The 12,376-nt window shown below is 33.4% G+C and overlaps 1 protein-coding gene across 2 annotated transcripts in view; it reads left to right on the top strand.

Annotated features, from left to right (window-relative positions):
• Positions 1-11,492, top strand: part of LOC149839060 (Zincin-like metalloproteases family protein) — a 165,001-nt gene extending 153,509 nt beyond the window's left edge. For both annotated transcript variants that reach the window (XM_090002247.1, XM_090002246.1), the window contains exon 20: positions 11,228-11,492. In XM_090002247.1, the coding sequence (XP_089858373.1) occupies positions 11,228-11,344 (117 nt within the window). In that variant the 3' untranslated portion in view covers positions 11,345-11,492. The remainder of the gene's footprint in view (positions 1-11,227) is intronic.
• The last annotated feature ends 884 nt before the right edge of the window (positions 11,493-12,376 follow it).

The following is a 12,376-nucleotide window of genomic DNA, read 5'->3' as shown; positions in this document are numbered from 1 at the left end:
AGATGCAACTCTTTTTTCTTCTCTTCTTTTTAACTTTGGACATTGAGGCCTATAGTGCCCCGGTTCATGACAATGATGATAAATAACTTTTCTTTTATCAAAGTCGCCGCTTTGCCTTCCAAAATGAGGCGGCTTGTAAGTACGAGTATGATTCTCCGGTCTAGATATAGCTAAAACGGAGTCATCATCAACTTTTGGAGTACTTTTTCTAAGTCTATTTTCCTCCATAGTGAGCTCTTCTATAGTATCAACAATAGAAGGAATTTTTCCACGATGTAAAAGGGCCGATTTGGTGGATTTAAACTCCGGCCTTAGACCATTCACAAATTGATAGAAATGTTTCATATCGAGTTGCTTTTAGCGAAGCTCGATATCTTCGGCACAATGCCATTTGGGCTCAAGAAGAGCCAACTCTTCCCAAAGTTTGGACAACTCATTATAATATTCTCGAATAGTTTTATCTTTTTGAGTCATTGTCCGAACTTTATCTTGTAAATTGCATACATGTGCAATATCTTTAAGGGAATACATGTTTTTGAGGTATTCCCAAGCCTTATCGGCATGCTCAAACTTAGCTAGACTAGAGCATTTTTTAATGTCTATGCTATTGATGAGCCATGACATAATTTTTGCATGCCCTATCCTCCATTCTTTCCATTTCTTTTCATAAGTGGCTAACGCCTTACTCTTCTCTTCTTCCGTTAGAGGAACCTCTTTATCACCCTCTTTCTTGATAAAAGATAGTTTAGGTTCCAAATCGGAACCATCCACTATACCCCATAAACCTTTTCCCCAAATGTGGTGCTTCATAATCGAAGCCCACATTACATAGTTAGTATCATTTAGCTTCATAGGAATGATGGTGATCTTATCATTGTCATCCATCTTTTACAAGGGTAAGAGAGGAATAAATAGGAAGAGAGAGAGAGAAAAATAAAAAGAAAAGAAAAAGAGTAGACAAAGGAATAAGAGAGGATACAAAACCAAAATTTTTTGTAGCACAAGTTCGCCTTTCTTCAAACAAATCTTCTTGAGCCAAGAACAAGATGATGAAACACCTTTTGTAAATGTGGCATGGAAATCGAGGCGGAAGCACTTCAAGATCTAAGGATTTCGTAGCTCTGATACCATGTAATGAAATGGTGGTCTTCAACAAATGCACGAATAACTCACAAACAAGTGTCTATTGGAGACACTACAAGCATGACCCTTGAAAGGGTATAAAAGGAAGAACACTTGAAAAATAAATAATACTTTATTCATGAACAAAATGCTTAAAAAGCATAGTAGTTTACATTGAAGGGGTTCACCCCTATACATACAAAAAAGTGGAAGAGAGAGGAGAGCTCATTTTGAGCTCTCCAAAAGAGACGTTGGAAGTCCAACGCCTTTTAATATAGTTGTTGGACTACAGTCCAACAACATTTATTATTATAGCTGTTGGACTACAATCCAACAACATTTATTATTATAGTTGTTGGACTATAGTCCAACAGCATTTATTATAGCTGTTGGACTACAGTCCAATAGCTATTTGCACAGTCAAGTTCCAACAGGAACTTGACTGGATCAAATATCTAGTTTCTATTGAACTAGATGCTAAAAAAGAAAATAAAGAAAAATAGAAAAAGAAAATAATAAAAGAAAATATAATAATATTAAATAATATATATATATATATATATTACAGTTTACATTTTAACAGGTTTAAACCCCCTTCTCTCGGGTGGGGGCACGAAACCCCCCTCTCTCTCAGGTGGGTTTCAATCTAAAGGGCATCCCCTCTCTCTCTCTCTCTCCTTCTCCTCTGCCTCTTTCGTCTTCTTCCATCTCCTCTTCCTCGTCTTCTTTCTTCTTCTTTTTCCTTCTCCTCTTTCTTTATTTTTTTATTGTTCTTCCTTTTTCTTCTTCTTCCTCCTACTTTTTCTTCTTCCTCCCTGTTTCACCGACATAAAAAAAAGGTCGTGAGTTTTAATGGTCCAAAATGGACTCGGTCAAAGTTGACCGAGTTTGTTTTGGACAAATATAACCTTGGGTGTAGGTTGATCACACCCAGGGTTATATTGACTGCACCGGGTGCCACACCTGCACCCGCACCTGCATCGCGTTGCGTCTACGCAGGTGTGACACCCAGTTTAGCGAGTCCCTGTGGCATAGGTGACAAATAGCTTTTCCATAGCCACCACTATAGCTATTATTACCACTATAGTATTTTGCTTTTCAAAGTGTGTAGGCTTGTAAAACTTTACATGGTTTCTAAGCTTAAAAACTGCCAACACTTCATCTCCTCCTTTAATCATACCAAGACGAGTTTCTTCTTGGCATATTTTGGCAACCACATCTTTAAAAGGAAGTGGTTTAGATTGTCACAAAATGGTATGGATCCCAATGCACTCTGGAATACGTCCCATGAGCCAAGAATACAATATAGTTTAAACACTCATTTACAATGAAAATATCCATAGAATACAAGACTTAGAAATAAACAATTTTATTAAGTATGAAATTCAAGTAATACAAAAGAAATGAAGAACTACAACACTCAAAACCTAGAAATCTACCCATCACTATCTCACTTTACAATGCACACACCCTTATTTATAGGGTAGAAGGAGAGAAAAGGAGAAGGGGAGAACCCTTCTAACCGTTTGGAGAGAATCCAACAGCGAGAAATATAACCATTGGACCCTCTCCAACGGTTATATAAAATCAATTTTGGTTGACTTAGTCAACCAAGTTGACTATTATATATAATATATATTATATAAATAATATATATATATATATTATGTATATTATATATATATATAAGATTATATCCATCTTAACACCCCTTGTCAAACTTAGAGTGAGTCACTGTAAGTTTGAAATTACAAAGAAGAACCCTATTATATAAAATGTCTTTATGGACTTTAAAAAGCTCATCCATTTGGTGCTTCTTTAAAGGGTGTTCTATCATATGCTCTATTACACAAAGAATCTTCAATATCACCAATGCTTCAAAAGAAATCTGCAAAAAGATCTAACAAGAGCAATCTAACATGAAATAACTATACTTATATAAATTATGGAGAGAGGATAGCCAAGCACACAAACATACAATATGTAAAAAATATTTACTAATTCAATTTAACATTTTTAAAATAATTTAAAGTAAGAATTGATTTTGAAGAGTCATTAACTTCAAACATGATAGTCATTGATAAACTCGACTTAATAGATAATCAAAAGTTTTAATTTATAAGAGAACATAATAGCATTTTATCAAAAAGAGAAATGCATGCACAAAATATCTCAAAGATGAGCTCATAATTCATTAATTACTTTAAACATTCATGAAAACATGTATTATTCAATACACACATATTTATCACATTAATGTATAATAGACCTGTAACATGAATTTTTCAAACAATCATTAATTCCATGACGAAATAACCCACAAAGAAGTTTAAATCTCAAAATATTTTTACACAGAGGATATACAAGAAATGATTTCCATCATTTAATTATGAGATGCCAAATATACAAAGATCAGTTACATTTCTGGAATCAATATCAATTATGCAACTAAAAAAGTCACTTATGGACCAATTTTAAGTGATAACAATAAACAAACTTTCAAGGGCACATGCTTAGAAACAAGTGAAAATACAAAAAAAGATCCCAATGAGAATCCAGACAAATACAATAGGAATGCACAAATACCAATTTACCAAAAAGGAATACAAAGTGAGAATAATCTCAAGAGCAGCCAGATGCACACAATAGCCACTATGAACATATACATAAGAGATTTCACTAATGAAATGCTTAAAAAAACATGAAATATGCATATTTACAAAAACAAAGTGTAAAAGCACATACAAGTCTGAGCATGGACAACACAAAGACACGAAGGCACAATACAAGCACAAAAGTGCATAAGCACAAATTCACTATAAGACAATACAAAGGGCCAACAAAGGGCAACACAAGTAAAAAAAGAATATATATTTGTTTATTGAATATATGCTTTGAAAAACATAACCTTATGCAAATTATGCAAAACAATTAATCATGGAATAACTCATGCAACTAAAGCATATATAATGCAAAATGCATGAAAAATTTAAACAACCATTTCTCATAAGAGAGCAAATGAGTTTGGAAAAATTAGGAAGAGATTTTAAAAATCTCATACATCATAATGAATGAATTTTGCAAATTAAAAAAAAACACTAATTTGACCACCACAAGCAATCACCTTCTAGCTCTCCAAACCTCAAACATGAAGTGTATCAACGACTAGAACAAGAGCATAATCATTATGTTACTAAAGGGCCAAAGACACATACGAAGGTGTGTGCAAACATCTCTTGTCTACATAAAATGACACTTAAGACAAGTGTATCAACGACTAGAACAAGAGCATAATGCCAACGATGCGCTAAAATCACACACGAAGACGTGAATAAACATATTTTGTCTACGTATAACGACACTTAGAAATCAAGTGTATCAACGACTAGATAAAGAGGATAATGCCAACAATGGGTTAAAAACACACACGAAGGTGTGAATAAACATCTCTTGTCTACATATAATGACACTCAAAAGTTAAGTGTATCAACGACTAGATCAAGAGTATAATGCCAACAATGGGCTAAAATCACACACGAAGGTGTGAATAAACATCTCTTGTTTACATATAATAATACTTAGATAAGAGGCATAAGAGGAAAAGACACTCGAAGTAAGAAAGCTTGTAATGGAAACACACTAATGTTATCAATAAGTATATTAATTTTAACCATCTTTGGAAACACCATGGTTTCAAAAATAGATAGCCATCATAGATAAACAAAGTTATAAGCATCCATAAAAACAATGACCATACAAAAAATGAGTGATACAACATACTCAGATCCAGAGATCAAACAATTGTCAGTTAGAGTCAAACTATAAGTTGATAATCTAAACTGACATAAAACGAGGTGTACACAACTCACCCTAACATCTCTGAATCAACAAAAGCATATATGGATTCAGGCTAATCAACTATCATTCAGATCCAAGACTGGTGTCAACACGACACACATAAACTTTGATAATTTCATATTGATATGATGGTTTGAGGTGCATACATAACTCACCTCAACAGCTAATCCTGACCCAACAACAAGGCCAAGAGAGATAATGCATCATATATAAAATTCTATGATGGACAAAATCAATGCCATAAGAAGGCAATAAATACTCACGAAAATCAATTTCCAAATAGGCAAGCTCATATCAAATAATTGATTTGAAAAAACAAATTTCAAATCAAATCCACTAAAATTAGATAAAAACCTTATCATAAGAATTAGTGCAAATATATACACAAACAATATGTCAATCGATGCAATCACATGCAATGCAACATATGATGTCTTATGACAATTTTTTTTTTACAAATTTGAATAAGTAAATAAGCATGCCAATACTATGCTTGAGAATCTTTAAAAGGATCATAAGTCCATTACTCAAGAAACAAGTGAACTAAGGCACATCTTATACAACAGATCTAATAAATCTCACTAAATAGACAAGAATAACATATATAATCTTTAGATCTAAATCTATTATAAGGCAATTGAAGGCAACATATAGAGATTCCAAAAGAGTTAAACTGCACAATCACACAAATACAAAACCACTAGGAGCCAATTAAAAGCTATGCAAAAACATAAAAATGTTGACATTATTGATAAAATGTTCTCAAAGAGCCATAAAGATTTTAATAACATACATAACTATGAACCCACATATGATCACATTAAACAAGCAATTTTTCTCACAATGCAATGAAAATACAATATCTAAGATGCATGATATAAAATATCAATACTCAAGAAAGAAACCACTAAGATAAGCACAAAAAAAGATTTGAGTATATGATAACAAGTCATGCTTATGCTATTCAATAAAAAACTATTTGAGGTATATACCTAAAGATGCCTTAATCCAACACAAGTCATTTGAAAATACTCTTAATAGAGAATGCCACTCAAATATACATGAAATAACACATTCACATGACAATAGAAAAACCTTATGAGAATATAGAAAACACGTCTATATTAAAAAAATGATCACAATATATTTTTTTAATCTTTATGCTTGATCACATTACAAAAAAAAAAGAAATCCAAAAGATAGTCCACACATACGTTAAGAGACATTAAAAAATGAAATGTAGTATTTTACAAAAACATGAAACACATAAGATTCTAAGAAACCACATATTTTGCAAAATATAAATTTTCACTACACATATCACATATTTCAAAAATATTTAATGTTATCATAACCCTTTTAGAAACACTTACCATACATATGAAAATAGAAAAACCAAAGAAACATACCAGACTACAAAATTCTTAAGTCCATACCATCCATTAATACAAATATTTCTCAAGACCTCAAACCTTGCTCTGATACCATGTCACAAAATGGTATGGATCCCAATGCACTCCGGAATACGTCCCATGAGCCAAGAATACAATGTGGTATAAACACTCATTTACAATGAAAATACCCATAGAACACAAGACTTAAAATAAGTAATTTCATTAAGTATGAAATTCAAATAATACAAAAGAAATGAAAAATTACAAAAGAGCCTCATTAAAACACTCAAAACCTAGAAATCTACCCATCACTCTCTCACTTCACAATGCACACACACCCTTATTTATAGGGAAAAAGAAGAGAAGGAGAAGAAGGGGAGAACCCTTCTAGTTGTTGGAGAGGATCCAATGGCTAGAAATATAACCGTTGGATCCTCTCCAACGATTATATAAAGTCAACTTTGGTTGACTTAGTCAACCAAATTGACTATTATATAATAATATATATACATACGTATATATATACATATAAGATTGCACTCATCTTAATATAGATCTATGGAGTAAAGAATATCTAACTTGTTCGAATTCGGGCCGAAGCCCATGTTACAATTGGAAAAAGTGTTCTTTTTTCATTTCTTTTCTTTTTAGCTCCACATCTTCACTAGCAACCCACTTGGGTTCAAGAAGTGTAAACTCATCCCATAGAGGTGCTAGCACACGAAAATAATTGCGGACACTTATGTCTCTTTGTTTGATAGTTCATATTTTCTCTTGCAAGAAAAATTGTCTTGCAAGGTCTTTTTGGGTATACATACCCTTCATAAAGAACCAAGCCTTATTGACTTTACTAAATTTTGCAATGTTGGCACATATTTTGAGCTCAACATTATTCATAAACCATGCAAGAATTTTTGCATGGTTACTTTATCAATCTTCTACCTTAGATTGATGATCTTGAATAGCTTTCATTTGATCCTCTCCTTCTAAGGCCTTCTCTTGGTCTCTTCGTTTGGTGAGCTTGAGTTTAGGATCTAGATAATGCCCATCACATATCCTCAAAGCTTCTTTTCTTTGAGATTATTTTTCATTGTGGATGCCTACAGGTTGTAGTTGGGGAGTCATTTAGCTTGAAGGAGAGATCATTTTTTTGTTCATGTTCCATTTTGAATGGTAGAAGAGAGAAAGAGAAAAAAAGACCTTTACTTGAGTCACCACAAGCACCATAAACATACGAACACTTGAAGATGCCTTTTCACAATCACGAACAATTGATGGCCACTTTCCACAAGACCAAGAGAACTATGGCTCTGATACCATCTTATGAAATAAGCAAAAAATATAAACAAAGGCCTATAAGGGCTTACAAGAACACAATTGCAAGGTGCACATGCACAAGTCCCCGATGGGACAATACAAGAACCAATAATGACAACACAAAAAGATAAAGAATATAACTTTATTGAGGATATGCTTGAGCTCCAAGCATTGAAGAATGAGGGGGGAGAACACCCCTATTTATACAAAATACAAGAGGGAGATGGAGGCCACTTGGGAGCTCCCTATAGCTCTATGTTCAAAAGACCATAGAGCCCATGCTCTAATACCTAAAAGACTAAAAAAAATAAAAATAAAATGAAATGCATACTATTTTTAATGATAATTCTTTATTACATGTAAAAAGACTAAAATGCCCCTATAGAGCTTTACATATTACAAACTGTTTATGAGTAACTGTAATATGAGAACTAGAAATATGGGCATTTCCAACACTTTTTTTGCAAATCCAACCATGTGGATGTGCTTGGCATGGTGAATTTGCTAGGAATCAACCATTGGATCATGTATTTTCGAAGGAAAAATGTGATTTTTGAATGCTTGAATACTTATGAAGATTATGAGGCATTGTTTTTAAAGCCTTAAAAAAATCATGTTTATGCATCAAAATCAGATGATTTAAGAGAAGGTTCTTATAAATCCAAGCATGTAGATCACATCCGTACGGTTAGATTCAAGAGAAAAGAACAAAAAACCCATGAAAATAGCGGTTCACACATTAGTTCTCATATTTCCAGTTATCATATTCTAGTTATTCTACATAAGTACACACACACACACACACACACACACACACACACACACACACACATATATATACATATATATATATATATGCTAACAGGTACCGGGTCCGGACCTGAGTCTAATCGGACTTACCATAAGAGAAACCATACCCGGATCCTATAAGGATTACATGAACCAAACCCGGACCACACCGGGTAAAATAATATTTTTTTATCATTTTTACATTGAAAAATTACGGATCTTAATTGGAACTCGGGTCGGGCCTGGGTCTGGTATGAAATTTTCACAAAGCATACCCAGCTCCATGTATTCATCGGAGCCTATGAATCATTTCCTCAAGGGTAGAGGTGGGAAAATCTTTCACTGTAAAAGTTTCTCATCTGACCAAAAGTTGTGCTTTTCCAGTGCGAAATAAGTATAAGATTGAAGTGTACATCAATGGTAATGTTGTACATTGTATTACAGAAACCCAAAAAAATTGTCTATTTACATTGTGTTTGTAGCGTGGATAATCTATAAGTGTACATTTAGAGATTGGCAAAATTACTCTGGCGTTATTTTTATGTAGTGGATCTAGGAGGTTGAGATAAGTCCTACTATCTTTTCTTTTATTTGGAATTTTCTTGTGCTCCTAACGTTTTAGGAAATCTCAGAAATTATTTAAATAAAAGTCATCATTCACACAGTCATTTCCTCCTTGCTCATCATTTACCTTTCTCCCCACATAATGTCATCAGCTTGTGTTTCCATCTCAATCTTTAGTTGCTTTCATTCAGCATTCTCATTATGCACAATCTGATGGGATTGGAATATTTTTTGGCATCTTTTTGTTTTTTTTTTCTGGAAAACAATCTTATGCTATTAACCAATTAATGTTTCTAAATTTTCAAAATAAGCGTGCAGAATTAAAGTGTTGATGAATAATTAATAACCTTGGACAAGTCTTGTTATATAAAACAAATACAAGGCATTTCAAGTGCAAGTGTTTTTTTTCTTTTTCCCCTGGTAGGAATGCACTAAAAAACTCTAGTTGTGTTTTCACCCACTTACTCTACATGTTTGACTTTAAATGCATTGAGCAAATATGAATGTTTAGGCATCCACACCAAGTGTTTTCCTTGGTCTGCAAAAGAATACAATATACAGGTGTAATATAACATTGAATTCTACCTGATAAAAGCTTATGTAAATTGAACAACTAGATAATAAATAAATAGCCATGTTGTAACATGCAATTGGTTTGCATTTTTTTCCTACCAAGATTATTTTGTCTCTGATCCTATGTTGCAGGGATTCGGCCAACAAGGTGCCGCACCCACATCGACGCAACACGACTCGGGTGCGGGTGTGGCACCCAGTGCGGTAAAGCCGACTCTGGGTGCGGTCAATGCACCCAGGGTCATAAATATCCAAATCTGGACTCGAAAAGAAAATACTGTTAAAAATTAGTGTTACTGCTGTTAACTGTTAAAAATTATCTATATATAATTATATATAGATACCCTCCTGCACCCCCGCACCCAAGTTTTTTTAAATTGCCGTACCTGCACCTGTGACATAGCTCTGATCATATCTATTCAATTTTGGCTGAATAGTCCTGTGCATTTTTGCGTGTGGGTTTAGATCCTCAATTGTTTTCTCATCACTATCAATTGTCTATTTTGATGGAATTAGTTGGTGGCATTTTGATGCAAAACAAAGTTTCGCAATACTAAAACATTTGTTGCAAACCTTATTAGTGCAGACACTAATCTAACACCAATTTTTGAACTTTGATCAAATTTAGTGCCTATGATAAATAAGCTTCATTATCCTTCTACGGGTTCAAATAATGTATGTAATGCCATGCATTTTTTCACCGACTTAAACTATCGGATTTAACAAAACACTTTTCCTAATCTGTTTTATTAGTTGTCCTGAACTTGCTGCACTAACTTCTACCAGTTGTACACATATTTCTGTCAAAGTTTATTAGACATATTAACTGATTTCAAAAATTAAATACCTTTAGGACATAAAGCCAAGAGAGTTAAGGTTCTTGTCCTGTTCATTTACTCATTTGTCATTATTGTCTTGTTTGTAGTCTTTAGGCCTCTTCAAATTCATTGCTCTTAGTACTTTTAACTATGACAGTATCTAGAGTTCAACCTCTGGATGTGTAGTAACATGAAGCATGCTTCAAAAGAATTCACTTTGCTAACACAATGTACATATCTTAGAAATGAATGACCAACTCTTTTATCTATATTTGTTCAATCATCACCCTTGCTGTAGGTTCTTGGTGCCACTTAGGCAGGAATAACTAGCAATTCATCATCCACAATGTTCTTCCTAAGCCTCTCAGCTCTTCCTAAAAATATGCATGGATTGTTCAAATTGGCTACTGTTGGTGGCCTGGCCACACTTCTTGACCTTTTGCAACAAACCTCTTCGCCATCAGCACTAGTTTCATTTTGGCACTGCTTTTATCACTATGAAACCTTTTCCTTGGCTGGAAATACTTTGATTTCCAATTTTCACCATTCTTTTCTTTTCTTTTGCAACTTATTTCTTTTTCAACAATTTACTTGCAATTTTGCATCTATCTAAAGATGCATGAGGCCACACTCTCCCTCAAAGCAAGCAGTTAGCATGCATTTTAGCTGATATATTTTCCCTCATGACCCTTTACGGCAATAAGCACACACTATTTTTCGTGTTGTTCTACGATGCTTTTATTTGTTTACCTTCTCCTAAGTAGACAAGCATTCTGACATATTGTGTTGCAGGTTTTTGCACCAGGAGGATCCAAAGATGCCATTGATATTTTGGCGGATTTCCTAGGTAGAGAACCTTCAGTTCAGGCATTTATTGTGAGCAAAAAGAACAACAGCCTCTGCTCATAAGTTTTTGTCTATTGCAGAAAATGATTTCTATTAGTTGCAGGTTTTCTGTAAAACATCTCTTTGATTTTGTAGTTCTCAGGTTTTGTCTCCTTGGTCTCTCACTCCAAGCCTTATTGAGTAATAATTTTCCCTCCTTTTTTGCTTAGACTCACTCCATGTTTTTTTTTCTTTATCAACTATTAGCATTTATGTACTTGTCTATATATTTAATTCGCAAAATTACCTTACTGTATGAATAATTTGACCTAAAAACCCTACAATTTTCGATATTCTCCCGATGTCCAAACTCGCAATTATCCAACATTATTAGGACCCCTTTTACCCTTTGCAATTGCCAATTGACGGCTTATTGCAATAAAATGCATCGGCTAGTGCAAACTCCCACTTAAATTCAGAATCACATGTTTTTTTATGCATACCGCACGAACTTACATAAATTTATTTGAGAATTTTTGGTGAAACTGAAACCTACAAAATTACAAATATCCTGCTTTTTTTTCATATGCGTTAATATTTTACATAAATATATTTGTAAACTTTCTCTTGCAAATATCATATTTTTTTGCATAGATTTTATCAAAGAAGATAATTAAACAAATCAATGATTGAATGTATATATATGACAATTTAATCAATGATTAAATATAAAATTGAAACAAATTATTACAAAATAATAAATGAATAACATACTTGTCCATGAGCACCGGATCTTTACCGTTGCATGCACTCTCTCTTGATGGGGAGCAGCATTGGATTCCTTTTTTAACAAGGTTTACATTCAAATTTATGTGATTTCGTGAAGTATATGAAAAAAAAGTAAGATATTTTCAAGAGGAGATTTACAAATATATTTATGCAAAATATTGACGTACAAGTAGAATATTTGTGATTTTGGTGGTTTCATTTTCATCAAAAAATTTTAAATAAATTTTATGCGAGGTCTATATAAAAAATCTGCAATTGTGGATTTAAGTGAGTTTGCACCAGTTGCCTAGCGTAAAAAGTTCCTAACGATGTTGGATATTGGCAAGA

Source organism: Nuphar pumila, chromosome 4 (assembly GCF_984573655.1).
Source record: "Nuphar pumila chromosome 4, dmNupPumi1.hap1.1, whole genome shotgun sequence".
NCBI lineage: Eukaryota > Viridiplantae > Streptophyta > Magnoliopsida > Nymphaeales > Nymphaeaceae > Nuphar > Nuphar pumila.
This window is presented reverse-complemented; position numbering and strand designations above follow the sequence as displayed.